General features: G+C 42.6%; 1 protein-coding gene across 2 annotated transcripts in view; it reads left to right on the plus strand.

Annotated features, from left to right (window-relative positions):
- Window positions 1-16961, plus strand: part of LOC306987813 (histone lysine acetyltransferase CREBBP-like) — a 34867-nt gene that overhangs the window by 5283 nt on the left and 12623 nt on the right. For both annotated transcript variants that reach the window (XM_079592395.1, XM_079592394.1), the window contains exons 5-8: window positions 921-1038; window positions 1154-1322; window positions 1568-1630; window positions 1743-1855. In XM_079592395.1, the coding sequence (XP_079448521.1) occupies window positions 921-1038; window positions 1154-1322; window positions 1568-1630; window positions 1743-1855 (463 nt within the window). The remainder of the gene's footprint in view (window positions 1-920; window positions 1039-1153; window positions 1323-1567; window positions 1631-1742; window positions 1856-16961) is intronic.

Here is a 16961-nt window from a genome sequence, read left to right on the forward strand (position 1 = left end):
ACTAAGGCATTAATATGTGCTTAATAAGTACTAATAAACAGCCAATATTCTAGTAATATGCCTGCTAATAAGCAACTAGTGAACAGTGAGAATTGGACCCTAAACCTAGAGTGTTACCATATATTTATAAATATTTTAAACAAATTTGCTCATCAAGGCTGCGTTTTATTCAATAAAAATTGTGAAATATTTTTATATTTAAATGTTTATATATGTTAAGATGTAATTTATTCCTGTGATCAAAGCTGAATTTTCAGCATCATTACTCCAGCATTGCACTATAACAATTTATCAAATAATTGATTTGTTTTTCCTTTAAAAAAAATTTTTTTGGACAGGAGACATGTACAAGCAAAATGATTTAATTTATTTGAATACAAAAAGTGTGCTAGGTTTTTAAATATTTCAGTTTATTTGATAATTATGGGATTATGTATATTAACATTGGATTAAATGCAGTATGCAGTTTATTTTGTATCCCCAATACCAATAATAATCCGATAAAAATAGGTTCTTCATAATGTGGGACTTTTAATTATTATTTTGAAATGATTACTTTTTACTGTAAGCACTCGTACAACCATCTAAAACACATTACAATACAAACACCATAAAGTAAACAATGTCATAATTCATCAACAGTAGATCATAAGCATTTACTGGGCATTAATACACAGTATTTTCTGAAACCTCGAGCTTGTAGAACAGTGCAACAGCGCTTTCACTTTGAAATGTGTAGTTTAATATCCATATTGCGTTTCCGTGACCAAATTTAAGACCTCTTAAAGTTAAAATAAAATGAAGACTTCTGTTATTTAATTTATGTATATTTTAAATGTAATCAATGTCCTGTTGATCCAGGGGGATTGCTCTTTTGTAATAAGTAACTTAAACATAGTTTTGCGCTCTGTGTGTTTTAGTGTGCAGGCCATCTTCCCTACGCCAGACCCCGCCGCCCTGAAGGACCGCCGTATGGAGAACCTGGTGGCGTACGCACGGAAAGTGGAAGGGGATATGTACGAGTCTGCCAACAGCAGGGTGAGCGCAAACCAACACTCAAGCTTACACCTCAACCTAAAGGCGGATAAAGTGTGTAAAGTGACATTCTTCAGCACTGTTGCTTTTAATAATGTAGTCTGTGTGTGTTCTATAGGACGAGTACTATCACTGCCTGGCGGAGAATATCTATAAGATCCAGAAAGAACTGGAGGAGAAGAGAAGGTCTCGATTACAGAAGCAGATTATTAACCAGGCGCCCTTGACTGCGGCGGGACAACAGCCATCGGCCCTCAACCAGCCTAATGTCATGGGACCTCGGCAGAGTGAGTCATGGAACCCTAAATCTCTCATTTATGCTATATTATCAACAAATGTTGGATTCAATCGTTTTGTCAATTGGGGGAGAAGTTGTTATATGCTATGCGAGTAAGTTTTAGTCCAATGTGATAACATTAATTAGCACAGCGAGATAACTCCGTGTCAAAATAAGCTGAACACAACATGAGGTTTAAAAACGCACAAACTTTGCCAGTTTTCTGATCAGATTTTGTCTCGTCCCTCTCTTCAGATGGACCCGTGCCTATGCCTAATGTGCCAAATCAGATCATCAATCGCATGCAGGTGTCTCAAGGTACTTCGCCAGTCCCACTCGCCGCAAATCATGTCTGGGAAACACATTTGTTTTCTCATCTTTAAACAAAAAACTCTTCGCTATCAATCTTGCGTGATGTGTTTTCCAACAGGGATGAATCCATTCAGTGCAATGCCCAATGTGCCGATGTCTCAGGCTCCCATGGCAACACGTGCTGCATCTCCGATAAACCATCAACAGATCAACATGAACCAAGTCCCTACGGTCAGTCTTCATTTCTGGTTCTTTGCTCAATCAATCAATCAATCAAATGTTCTTTATACATCACTTTTCCAAACAAAGCAATGCAATTCAAAGTGTTTTACAGGAGGCAAGAACAATAAATTGACACTAGGATTAAAATAAGACCCAATAATAGATTTAACATTAAAAGTTAAAAGCATAAAATGGAAAATCAATAATACAAATAATAAAAAACAGGATATGAGTGATGATTAATTTAAACAAGTACAAATGTTAATGTACTATTACAAGAAAGCCACATTAAAGGTGCCATGTGTAATGTCTGGCAAAAAAAAATCAAGTCATACTCCACATTCCATACCAGATGGGGGCAGTAATACCTCCATAAAGTGAATTGGTCTACTCTAGAGTAACAGACGAGAAACGGCATAGTCTCTATGCTCCGCCCCTACCTTCAGTTCACAACAACACTAGAGCCATAGCCGAAGCCTAATAGTTTTGCCTCCAGAGGAACGTTGGGTGATGTCAAGTGATTTTGAAACATGACATCTTTTTTGTTTTGTTTTTTGTTTTGTGATCAACTTTTTATTGTCTTTAGAAATAACATACATTCAAAAAAACAGACAGGGAAGGGGGAGCAACAGACATATTATCCATAATTTAACAATATGAGAGAGGAAAAATAAATAAATAAATAAAAATAAATAAATAAAAAAAGTAATAAAAAAATATATAATATAAAAAATAAAATAAAAAATAAAAACTTGATAGTCATTCCTTTATATAGTCCAATATGTTGGAAGAAAAACATTGCCATGCATCAATGGTTCTAGGTTTAGCCTTGTTAATTCGTGCTGTTGTACATTCACAAGTCACTATTTTATGGAGACTATGAATCCAATATGTTTTTGCACACGTGTGCGGGGTAAACCAATTCTGTATAATTGTCGTCTTTGCAGCTGTAAACCCAGCAAACAACATTCTCTTTTGCAGTGAACTTATACAGGAGTCAGAATCGAAACATGACATCTTCAAGCTACTCCCCTTCACCTTTACCAGTAAATATGTTCATATTCGTTTTGTTCATATTACATTTTGAGTTGTATATACACATTGTTTGAATTAAATTAATTTGACAGACAGCATTCTGTCAACATCATTGGTCAACATCAGACAGCGCACGTGAACCGATCATCTCTACTATAGTAAAAAAAAAACACGAACACTGTTGAAAGATACAGTAGGCTACAAATGACCTGTTCGCGCCACAAATTGTTCTCCGTCCTTAGCGACCGAGTCATTGAATGTGAAACAGCGGCTGCTGTCGTCAGCGAGCAGCAATATCCAGACAACGAGGGCGCGCGCGCCGCGCTGATACCTCCGTTTCAGTTTCTCGAACCCGCGCAGTGCGGCGGTCAGAACACGGAGACCATTCTGCCCCTAGCTACTGTATGCGTGCGAAAGCATGGGAAGCGATCCCAGGCGTGTCAGAATGGGTGCTGAACGTTGTAAAACAGGGCTACGCGCTGCAGTTCGCTCGCCATCCCCCGCTCTATCATCCTTCAGCCATCCTTCCGCTCTCTTCCCTGAATTGAAATGAAGTAGTGGGCTGTACTTTCCACACGATTGACATCAGGTTCAAGTACGCCCACACGCCGTGCGAGTTAGTGTATTGCAGGTTGGCTGGTGGTTATGTTGCCCGCATACCGCCTCCCATGGCCGAAACTGGTATTACAACACCTGTCGGGCCGTGGCTAGTAATGCTAATGCTAATTAAGGTTGATATCTCTGCAGCACTATAACTTTAATTTTTTTTAATGACATCATCGCCCTTATTTCTTCTCATTCTTTTGAAGTGTGTAGCTCATTTTTGGGGAATTTTTACCCTTAATTTTTACTAGGGCTGTCAAACGATTAAAATATTTAATCGCGATTAATCTCATGAATTTCATAGTTAACTCGCGATTAATCGCACATTTTTATCTATTTTAAATTTCTTTTGATTTCTTTTTGTCCCATTATATTTTCTCATTTTAATGCTCTTATCAACATGGAAAAGTGGATCGGCTTGCTTTGTGCAAATGTTTTTTATTGAAAACAACATTGGGATACTGTGTTCAATTTCACACTAACATTCTCTCTTGGAGCAAATAATCTCTCACACAATGTAACACTGTCCATCAATAAAAGGGTGAAAGAAATACTGACGAGGTAACGTTACTGATATTGACGAGTGCGCGTAGAAACGCATCAGCTGTGTGTGTGCTTGAACATCAAGTGATTTTTCAGACTGGATGTGCTGCGATGATAGCTCAGTTCACAATGACAAAACACACAGATCACGTTGGTCTTGTCAATTGAACCATTTCGCAACTTTTTAAAAGTAAACTTTCCATTCAGAATCTTATTGGCCTCCATTTCGGCGTCTCGCGCTCATCATTCATCCACTCAAAACGTAACGTTAAAGAGGGTCGCACACCGGACGAGAAGCGCAGGGCCTCGTATTTAAAATTCGAACACATTATTCTCTATGAGTGTACACACACCGGCGGCGCCATTCGGCGTTTTTATTGCTGGCCATAAACTGAGAAAGCGCGCGTCCGATGTGTGATTCGAGTTGTCCTAGACGCGGCTCGGCGCTGCGCTTCTCGTCCACTCTTTGGCCGGTTCGCATCGCAAGCCCAAACAAGTGTGTGCGGCGTGCCTGTTGTTTTGTTTCTGGTCTAGCTAGATCCGGTGTGGTGTTGTAGTTTTAATAACGTTACTAGTTGTTGCAAAAGCATGTGAAAAAAATACAAAGTTTGCTAGGCGTTAATCTCGCGATAAAAAAATTGACGCCGTTAAAATGGGTTTGCGTTAACGCCGTTAATAACGCGTTTAACGGCCAGCCCTAATTTTTACACATGGCACCTTTAAACAATATAGATTGTTTCAAAGCAGCTTTACAGTGATAATAGGAAATTAAAGTAACAGAGATTGTTTTGGCTTTACAGCAGCTCTAGAATAAAGTTATTGTCCAGCTAAAGTTCGTTTTGATTGATTCACTTCAATTGCAAAGATCATTAGTTATTAACTTAGGGGCCGCTTACACAACACCGTTTCAACTGAAAACGGAAAACCTTTAATGCGTTCCGGCCTGTTCATTTGCACAACAACAGTGCCTGGTGGCTCGAGAACACAAACCTTAAAATAGGTTCCAAGGTGCAAGCTTTGAAAGATTTTTTAAAAACATCAAAAACTTTAAGCCGTGCACATGCGTATTGCGTGTTTAGTCTATAGATATGCACGTTTGAATATATATATATCTGCGCAGGCCTGTAGTCTTTCTTTACAAGTTGACCTCAGCAAATTACTTGTCTGGCCTACATAATACAGATATGTTTTTGTCGCTTCCGCATATCCATGCAAACTGGAATAATTTGAATAACGTTTTATCTGTACAGAGGTGAAGGGAGCCTCTGATATTAATAAACACCCTGACGCTTCCAAGCTTGATAATGGCAGTGGATTGCAACCATCATAAAAGTGCATCTATTCATCATACACTAAATAGCACTAAAAGTGGTTAATTGGCTTGTAATCATAGGGGAACCACTTTAAGTGCCATATAGCACCATTTGACAAAGGTGAGGTGCTATGTAGACAAAAATAAAGAAGTGTGAAGTCTGATTTTAACTGCTTCCAAAATGGATTTATTATTAAAAAGGCAACGTTTAATAATAAATCCATTTTGGAAGCAGTTAAAATCAGTGTGCGGACTTCACACTTCTTTATTTTTGTTTATATCACTTAGTTGTCCTGCACCTGAGCCCAATCTGGGTGTTTGGGATGTGCACAGCAGCTTTGTGCTTTTGATTCTGAGGTGCTATGTAGAACCATAAGAGCACCTTATAACCACCCCAAAGAACCGCTGAAGAACCAAACTGGGCTTAACAGGTTCTTAAAACGGCAGTAGTGATAGCACCATAAGCACTGCAAAGAACCCCTGAAGAACCGCTGAAGAACCACTTTTTTTTAGAGTGTAAAAGTGCATCCATCCATCATAAACGAACTCCACACGGCTCCGGGGGGTTAATGAATGCCTTCTGAAGCAAAACGATGAGTTTGTGTAAGAAAAATATTCATATTTAAAACTTTATAAAGTAAAATCACTAGCTTGCGGCCAAACAAACATATGGATCTGACTTAAGTGTAAAGCGCAACTAATGCGAGTAATGAGACGCACTGCTGATATTTGCGCTACGCCATGATACACTACGCTACTTCAGACGTCATAGTTTCGTAAGTTGTGCTTCAGGTGCAAGTAGACTGCGTATGTTCGTTTGGCCAGAAGCTAGAATTTTACTTTGCAACGTGTTAAATATAAATATTTTTCTTACACAAAATCATCGCTTTGCTTCAAAAGGGCCTTTATGAACCCCCTAGACTAGAGCCATGTGGAGCACTTTCATGATAAATGGACGCACTTTTTTGAGTTTCAAACCGGTGGTTGCAATCCACTGCCATTATAAGCTCGGAAGCGTCAGGGTATTTAATAAAATATCTCAGATTGTATTTGTCTGAAAGAAGAAAGTCATATACACGGATGGTTTGAGGGTGAGTAAATCATGGGGTAATTTTCATTTTAAAGTGAACTGCTCCTTTAACAACTTTTTTTTATTAAAAAAAATGTTTTTATTAAACACTTATTTACAAAACACAATTTATAAAATCTCTCGTTGGGAGACTTATGTGCAGAACATAGTTAACACAATTAACTAGAACAAATTCAATAAATAAAAATAAAATAGAATAAATTAAGCAAAGGCACTTCAGTCCATGAACATAATACATGTCAAAGTTGTTCACATACATATATTGTCCTCAGTCTTTATATATTTTTAAAATAAAGTTACATGGAAGCTTTACAAGTTATAATGACAAATATTTTGAGACATCTTCACATATAGAGTAAATGTTATCACTGGAGTTTTTCAGAAGTTTTAAAGAATCAAAGTATTCCCTCAGTTCAATTTTAAACACCATTAGGGATGTATTTTTGTTTTTCCATTTACATTTATGAATATGGTATTTACCCATAATTGTTATGATATTGTACATTCTAAAAAATTCCTTCGGAAGGTTTTCGTTACCAAAAAGAATTTGCTCTAACTTTAATTGTGTAATTCTCTCCATTTTTGTTTCCAGCAAATTCATGACATCTTGCCAGAATCCCTTTAACAACTTATTTGTATCATTAATAATTTATTAAAATATTCAAGAATAATTACAAATATATTATCAAAAAACACGGTAGTAATCAAATATAAGTTTAACAAACTGTTTGTCTTTTTTTTTTTTGGCAAAGTATAGGCCTACTACAAAACAGATATACTCAAACCATGGACAAAGAATATTCTTTAAATAATGTTTAGATAAATATATAATGTTTAGATATTATTATTAATGGTGCTTGCCTATAGGCAAAGCAACATTAGTGTTATTGCTCATACTTATTAATGGTGCTTGCCTATAGGCAAAGCAACATTAGTGTTATTGCTCATACTTATTAATGGTGCTTGCCTATAGGCAAAGCAACATTAGTGTTATCTTGCATACTTATTATTCTTCCACACAAAAGTTCGGCGCGTAACTCGCCCCGCACCGTTTGTCACAGACCCCTGAGTGAGGTGTCAAAACGACCGGCTCATTGAGGAGAGGTGTGCTATATCTTTTCTAAGCGATCGGGTGTACGATGTTCGCACAGCGGACGAAAAAGCGGCCAAAAAAGTCCCATTGACTTAACATTGCGGAATTTTCAGAAATTCAAATCCCAACTGTCATTTTTCACACACACAGACACAAAGGGCCTGACACCCCTGCATGTCTCCCCCTCTCTCTCCCTCAGAGGATTTATATTATCCAGCAGCCAATAAGTAATGGCCTAAAATCTTCATAGCCACACCATAGCAACCAGTTACAGCACCCTAGCAACCATAGGCTATAGGCACGAGGCCGCAGGCCTCGTGCACTCATTATAATGCACTCGTTTAATAGAGATTTTAAATACTCTATAAAAACTCACTCATAGGCACGAGGCCGCAGGCCTCGTGCACTCATTATAATGCACTCGTTTAATAGAGATGGCCTCGTGCCTAACCTTAGCCCTAACCCCATAGTAACCATCTGTGGTGCCCTAGCAACCACCCAGAACACCCTAACAACTGCCTAGCAACCGCCTAGCAACCACCCAGAACACCCTAGCAACCACCTAGCAACGCCCTAGCAACCACCCAGAACACCCTAGCAACCGCCTAGCAACCACCCATTACACCCTAGCAACCACCCAAAATACCTTAGAACACCCTAGCAACACCATAGCAACCACCCAAAACACCTTAGAACACCCTAGCAACCACCCAAAATACCTCAGAACTCCCTAGTAACACCATAGCAACCACCCAAAATACATTAGAACTCCCTAGCAACACCCTAGCAACCACCCAAAATACCCCAGAACTCCCTAGCAACTGCCTAGCAACCACCCATAACACCCTAGCAACCGCCTAGCAACCACCCAGAACACCCTAGCAACTGCCTAGCAACCACCTAGAACACCCTAGCAACTGCCTAGCAACCACCCAGAACACCCTAGCAACCACCTGAACAACATGAATAAGCCATATCTCAGCAGCAGAACATCGTACAGACATGGTTGTTGGCTCGTATGCAATCATGTACCACACCCTAGCAACCGCCTAGCAACCACCCAGAACACCCTAGCAACCACCTAGCAACGCCCTAGCAACCACCCAGAACACCCTAGCAACCGCCTAGCAACCACCCATTACACCCTAGCAACCACCCAAAATACCTTAGAACACCCTAGCAACACCATAGCAACCACCCAAAACACCTTAGAACACCCTAGCAACCACCCAAAATACCTCAGAACTCCCTAGTAACACCATAGCAACCACCCAAAATACATTAGAACTCCCTAGCAACACCCTAGCAACCACCCAAAATACCCCAGAACTCCCTAGCAACCACCCAGAACACCCTAGCAACTGCCTAGCAACCACCCAGAACACCCTAGCAACCACCTAGCAACCACCCAGAACACCCTAGCAACTGCCTAGCAACCACCCATAACACCCTAGCAACCGCCTAGCAACCACCCAGAACACCCTAGCAACTGCCTAGCAACCACCTAGAACACCCTAGCAACTGCCTAGCAACCACCCAGAACACCCTAGCAACCACCTGAACAACATGAATAAGCCATATCTCAGCAGCAGAACATCGTACAGACATGGTTGTTGGCTCGTATGCAATCATGTACCACACTCTAGCAACCGAGTGGTGAGTTTTGCCACTGCAAGCACCATTCACATTTTCTTCTGGAAATGTACGTTCTAGTTCTTCTTTTTATAATTCTGGACAAAAGTTTGGCGCGAAACTTGCCCCGCACCGTTTGTCACAGACCCCTGAGTGAGGTGTCAAATCGACCGGCCCATTGAGGAGAGGTGTGCTATATCTTTTCTAAGCGATCGGGTGTACGATGTTCGCGCAGCGGACGAAAAAGCGGCCAAAAAAGTCCCATTGACTTAACATTGCGGAATTTTCAGAAATTCAAATCCCAACTGTCATTTTTCACACACACAGACACAAAGGGCCTGACACCCCTGCATGTCTCCCCCTCTCTCTCCCTCAGAGGATTTATATTATCAAGCAGCCAATAAGTAATGGCCTAAAATCTTCATAGCCACACCATAGCAACCAGTTACAGCACCCTAGCAACCATAGGCTATAGGCACGAGGCCGCAGGCCTCGTGCACTCATTATAATGCACTCGTTTAATAGAGATTTTAAATACTCTATTAACCTTAGCCCTAACCCCATAGTAACCATCTGTGGTGCCCTAGCAACCACCCAGAACACCCTAGCAACCACCCAGAACACCCTAGAAACCACCCAGAACACCCTAGCAACTGCCTAGCAACCACCTAGCAACCACCCAGAATGGCCTAAAATCTTCATAGCCACACCATAGCAACCAGTTACAGCACCCTAGCAACCATAAGCTATAGGCACGAGGCCACAGGCCTCGTGCACTCATTATAATGCACTCGTTAACTTAGCCCTAACCCCATAGTAACCATCTGTGAAAACTACCAACCACCTAGTAACACCATAGCAACCACCAAAAATACCTTAGCAACCGCCCTGAACACCCTAGCAACCGCCTAGAAATGCCCTAGCAATCACCCAAATACCCTAACAACAACCCAGAATACCTTAGCAATTGCCTAGAAACCACCCAGAACACCCTAGCAACACCATAGCAACCACCCAGAATACCTTAGAACTCCCTAGCAACCACCCAAAATACCTTAGAACTCCCTAGCAACACCATAGGAACCACCCAAAACACCTTAGAACTCCCTAGCAACACCATAGCAACCACCCAAAACACCTTAGAACACCCTAGCAAACACCCATAACACCCTAACAACCACCCAAAATACCTCAGAACTCCCTAGCAACACCATAGCAACCACTCAAAATACCTTAGAACTCCCTAGCAACACCCTAGCAACCACCCAAAATACCTTAGAACTCCCTAGCAACACCATAGCAACCACCCAAAACACCTTAGAACACCCTAGGAACCACACATAACACCCTAGCAACCACCCAAAATACCTTAGAACTCCCTAGCAACACCTTAGCAAACACCCAAAATACCTAAGAACTCCCTAGCAACACCATAGCAACCATCCATAACACCCTATATTTTATTTCAACCATCCATAACACCCTAGCAACCACCCAGAACACCATAGCAACCACCCAGAACACCCTAGCAACCGCCTAGCAACACCCTAGCAACCACCCAGAACACCCTAGCAACCGCCTAGCAACACCCTAGCAACCACCCAGAACACCCTAGCAACCACCTGAACAACATGAATAAGCCATATCTCAGCAGCAGAACATCGTACAGACATGGTTGTTTGCTCGTATGCAATCATGTACCACACTCTAGCAACCGGGTCGTGTTTTTTGCCACTGCAAGCACCATTCACATTTTCTTCTGGAAATGTACGTTCTAGTTAATGGTGCTTGCCTATAGGCAAAGCAACATTAGTGTTATTGCTCATACTTATTTTTATTACTGGTGCTTGCTTTAGCAAGGCAACAGTATTGTTATTGCTCATACTTATTACGATTATTCTTATTCTTTTTATTCTGGACAAAGTTCGGCGCGAAACTCGCCCCGCACCGTTTGTCACAGACCCCTGAGTGAGGTGTCAAATCGACCGGCTCATTGAGGAGAGGTGTGCTATATCTTTTCTAAGCGATCGGGTGTACGATGTTCGCACAGCGGACGAAAAAGCGGCCAAAAAAGTCCCATTGACTTAACATTGCGGAATTTTCAGAAATTCAAATCCCAACTGTCATTTTTCACACACACAGACACAAAGGGCCTGACACCCCTGCATGTCTCCCCCTCTCTCTCCCTCAGAGGATTTATATTATCCACCAGCCAATAAGTAATGGCCTAAAATCTTCATAGCCACACCATAGCAACCAGTTACAGCACCCTAGCAACCATAGGCTATAGGCACGAGGCCGCAGGCCTCGTGCACTCATTATAATGCACTCGTTTAATAGAGATTTTAAATACTCTGCGGCCGAGTGCCTAACCTTAGCCCTAACCCCATAGTAACCATCTGTGAAAACTACCAACCACCTAGTAACACCATAGCAACCAGTTACAGCACCCTAGCAACCATAGGCTATAGGCACGAGGCCGCAGGCCTCGTGCACTCATTATAATGCACTCGTTTAATAACACAACCACTCAAAATACCTTAGAACTCCCTAGCAACACCCTAGGAACCACCCAAAATACCTTAGAACTCCCTAGCAACACCATAGCAACCACCCAAAACACCTTAAAACACCCTAGGAACCACCCATAACACCCTAGCAACCACCCAAAATACCTTAGAACTCCCTAGCAACACCATAGCAACCACCCAAAATACCTCATAACTCCCTAGCAACCACCCAAAACACCTCAGAACTCCCTAGTAACACCATAGCAACCACCCAAAATACCTTAGAACTCCCTAGCAACACCATAGCAACCACCCAAAATACCTCATAACTCCCTAGCAACCACCCAAAATACCTCAGAACTCCCTAGTAACACCATAGCAACCACCCAAAATACCTTAGAACTCCCTAGCAACACCCTAGCAACCACCCAAAATACCTCAGAACTCCCTAGCAACCACCCAGAACACCCTAGCAACTGCCTAGCAACCACCCAGAACACCCTAGCAACCGCCTAGCAACCACCCAGAACACCCTAGCAACTGCCTAGTAACCACCTAGAACACCCTAGCAACTGCCTAGCAACCACCCAAAACACCCTAGTAACCACCCAGAACACCCTAGCAACCAACCCAAAACATGAATAAATCATATCTCAGCAGCAGAACATCGTACAGACATGGTTGTTGGCTCGTATGCAATCATGTACCACACTCTAGCAACCGAGTGGTGAGTTTTGCCACTGCAAGCACCATTCACATTTTCTTCTGGAAATGTACGTTCTAGTTCTTATTCTTATTATTCTGCCGCTTTTTTGGCGCGAAACTCGCCCCGCACCGTTTGTCACAGACCCCTGAGTGAGGTGTCAAATCGACCGGCCCATTGAGGAGAGGTGTGCTATATCTTTTCTAAGCGATCGGGTGTACGATGTTCGCACAGCGGACGAAAAAGCGGCCAAAAAAGTCCCATTGACTTAACATTGCGGAATTTTCAGAAATTCAAATCCCAACTGTCATTTTTCACACACACAGACACAAAGGGCCTGACACCCCTGCATGTCTCCCCCTCTCTCTCCCTCAGAGGATTTATATTATCCAGCAGCCAATAAGTAATGGCCTAAAATCTTCATAGCCACACCATAGCAACCAGTTACAGCACCCTAGCAACCATAGGCTATAGGCACGAGGCCGCAGGCCTCGTGCACTCATTATAATGCACTCGTTTAATAACACAACCACTCAAAATACCTTAGAACTCCCTAGCAACACCCTAGCAACCACCCAAAATACCTTAGAACTCCCTAGCAACACCATAGCAACCACCCAAAACACCTTAGAACACCCTAGCAACCACCCATAACACCCTAACAACCACCCAAAATACCTTAGAACTCCCTAGCAACACCATAGCAACCACCCAAAATACCTCATAACTCCCTAGCAACCACCCAAAATACCTCAGAACTCCCTAGTAACACCATAGCAACCACCCAAAATACCTTAGAACTCCCTAGCAACACCCTAGCAACCACCCAAAATACCTCAGAACTCCCTAGCAACCGCCTAGCAACCACCCAGAACACCCTAGCAACCACCCAGAACACCCTAGCAACTGCCTAGTAACCACCTAGAACACCCTAGCAACTGCCTAGCAACCACCCAAAACACCCTAGTAACCACCCAGAACACCCTAGCAACCAACCCAAAACATGAATAAGCCATACCTCAGCAGCAGAACATCGTGCAGACATGGTTGTTGGCTCGTATGCAATCATGTACCACACTCTAGCAACCGAGTGGTGAGTTTTGCCACTGCAAGCACCATTCACATTTTCTTCTGGAAATGTACGTTCTAGTTATTCTTCTGTTTCTTATTCTTTTTATTCTGGACAAAGTTTGGCGCGAAACTCGCCCCGCACCGTTTGTCGCAGACCCCTGAGTGAGGTGTCAAATCGACCGGCCCATTGAGGAGAGGTGTGCTATATCTTTTCTAAGCGATCGGGTGTACGATGTTCGCGCAGCGGACGAAAAAGCGGCCAAAAAAGTCCCATTGACTTAACATTGCGGAATTTTCAGAAATTCAAATCCCAACTGTCATTTTTCACACACACAGACACAAAGGGCCTGACACCCCTGCATGTCTCCCCCTCTCTCTCCCTCAGAGGATTTATATTATCCAGCAGCCAATAAGTAATGGCCTAAAATCTTCATAGCCACACCATAGCAACCAGTTACAGCACCCTAGCAACCATAGGCTATAGGCACGAGGCCGCAGGCCTCGTGCACTCACTATAATGCACTCGTTTAATAGAGATTTTAAATACTCTATAAAAACTCACTCATAGGCACGAGGCCGCAGGCCTCGTGCACTCATTATAATGCACTCGTTTAATAGAGATTTTAAATACTCTATAAAAACTCACTCATAGGCACGAGGCCACAGGCCTCGTGCACTCATTATAATGCACTCGTTTAATAGAGATTTTAAATACTCTGCGGCCGAGTGCCTAACCTTAGCCCTAACCCCATAGTAACCATCTGTGAAAACTACCAACCACCTAGTAACACCATAGCAACCACCAAAAATACCTTAGCAACCGCCCTGAACACCCTAGCAACCGCCTAGAAATGTCCTAGCAATCACCCAAATACCCTAACAACCACCCAGAAAACCTTAGCAATTGCCTAGAAACCACCCGGAACACCCTAGCAACCACCCAAAATACCTTAGAACTCCCTGGCAACACCCTAGTAACCACCCAAAATACCTTAGAACTCCCTAGCAACACCATAGCAACCACCCAAAACACCTTAGAACACCCTAGGAACCACACATAACACCCTAGCAACCACCCAAAATACCTTATAACTCCCTAGCAACACCATAGCAACCACCCAAAATACCTAAGAACTCCCTAGCAACACCATAGCAACCATCCATAACACCCTAGCAACCACCCAGAACACCATAGTAACCACCCAGAACACCCTAGCAACCGCATAGCAACCACCCAGAATACCATAGCAACCACCTAGCAACGCCCTAGCAACCACCCAGAACACCCTAGCAACTGCCTAGCAACCACCCAGAACACCCTAGCAACCGCCTAGCAACACCCTAGCAACCACCCAGAACACCCTAGCAACCACCTGAACAACATGAATAAGCCATATCTCAGCTGCAGAACATCGTACAGACATGGTTGTTTGCTCGTATGCAATCATGTACCACACTCTAGCAACCGGGTCGTGTTTTTTGCCACTGCAAGCACCATTCACATTTTCTTCTGGAAATGTACGTTCTAGTTATTCTTCTGTTTCTTATTCTTTTTATTCTGGACAAAGTTTGGCGCGAAACTCGCCCCGCACCGTTTGTCGCAGACCCCTGAGTGAGGTGTCAAATCGACCGGCCCATTGAGGAGAGGTGTGCTATATCTTTTCTAAGCGATCGGGTGTACGATGTTCGCGCAGCGGACGAAAAAGCGGCCAAAAAAGTCCCATTGACTTAACATTGCGGAATTTTCAGAAATTCAAATCCCAACTGTCATTTTTCACACACACAGACACAAAGGGCCTGTGCCCGGTTGCATAAAGCACCTTAAGTTTTTCCCTTAAGTATGACACTTAAGGGGCGATTTCCCCTTACCTAAGAGAATAACTTAAGGGTGTTGCATATAATCTCTTAAACGATTCTCTTAGGTAAGGGAAACATTTAAGTGTTTCACGACAGCGATCCTGGATTCACGTTATAAAAGTCTGTTGTTGCCATAGATACGCAAAACACTAACACAAGCGGGAAAGAGCCCCCGCAGCCCAGTGAACCACTCTGCTGACAGACGATTTATGAACGTGGAAAACATCTCCCACTATCGTCTGAAAACTCCCAGTTGCAAAAAAACGCAGTGCTATAAGCAGTTGTAACACCGTAGGTAAAGAGTGGTTGCGATCTGACACGGTCAAGGTCGCCGTCTAGTTTGTTAGTGATGTCAAATATTGCGCGTCGATCAAAACGGTATTCATGCAACAATAGGGTTCTCCCTATCCCTAAAAAATCTTCTTGGCACATAATTATCTTCAGCTGCTTCCATAAATTCAGCCATGTCGTCTTATTTTTTGTCCGCGTTACTCTTAAGGTAACGATTTCCAAACCTTAAGTTATACTTAGGGAAATGACCGTTAAGGGGTTTTATGCAACACTTAACGCTTTTTAAGGGATTATTTAAGTGAAAAAACAGCATTTAAGGGAAATTCTAAGTGTTTATGACGTTTCACTTAAAAAAACAGTTAAGTAACACTTAAGGGTATTTTTCTGCAACACCCTTAGGTTTAAGGGAAACATAAGGGCGAACTTAAGGGAAAATTTCACTTAAGGTGCTTTATGCAACCGGGCACTGACACCCCTGCATGTCTCCCCCTCTCTCTCCCTCAGAGGATTTATATTATCCAGCAGCCAATAAGTAATGGCCTAAAATCTTCATAGCCACACCATAGCAACCAGTTACAGCACCCTAGCAACCATAGGCTATAGGCACGAGGCCGCAGGCCTCGTGCACTCACTATAATGCACTCGTTTAATAGAGATTTTAAATACTCTATAAAAACTCACTCATAGGCACGAGGCCGCAGGCCTCGTGCACTCATTATAATGCACTCGTTTAATAGAGATTTTAAATACTCTATAAAAACTCACTCATAGGCACGAGGCCGCAGGCCTCGTGCACTCATTATAATGCACTCGTTTAATAGAGATTTTAAATACTCTGCGGCCGAGTGCCTAACCTTAGCCCTAACCCCATAGTAACCATCTGTGAAAACTACCAACCACCTAGTAACACCATAGCAACCACCAAAAATACCTTAGCAACCGCCCTGAACACCCTAGCAACCGCCTAGAAATGTCCTAGCAATCACCCAAATACCCTAACAACCACCCAGAAAACCTTAGCAATTGCCTAGAAACCACCCGGAACACCCTAGCAACCACCCAAAATACCTTAGAACTCCCTGGCAACACCCTAGTAACCACCCAAAATACCTTAGAACTCCCTAGCAACACCATAGCAACCACCCAAAACACCTTAGAACACCCTAGGAACCACACATAACACCCTAGCAACCACCCAAAATACCTTATAACTCCCTAGCAACACCATAGCAACCACCCAAAATACCTAAGAACTCCCTAGCAACACCATAGCAACCATCCATAACACCCTAGCAACCACCCAGAACACCATAGTAACCACCCAGAACACCCTAGCAACCGCATAGCAACCACCCAGAATACCATAGCAACCACC

This window comes from Phoxinus phoxinus (assembly GCF_949152265.1).
Source record: "Phoxinus phoxinus genome assembly, chromosome: 20".
Classification (NCBI taxonomy): domain Eukaryota; kingdom Metazoa; phylum Chordata; class Actinopteri; order Cypriniformes; family Leuciscidae; genus Phoxinus; species Phoxinus phoxinus.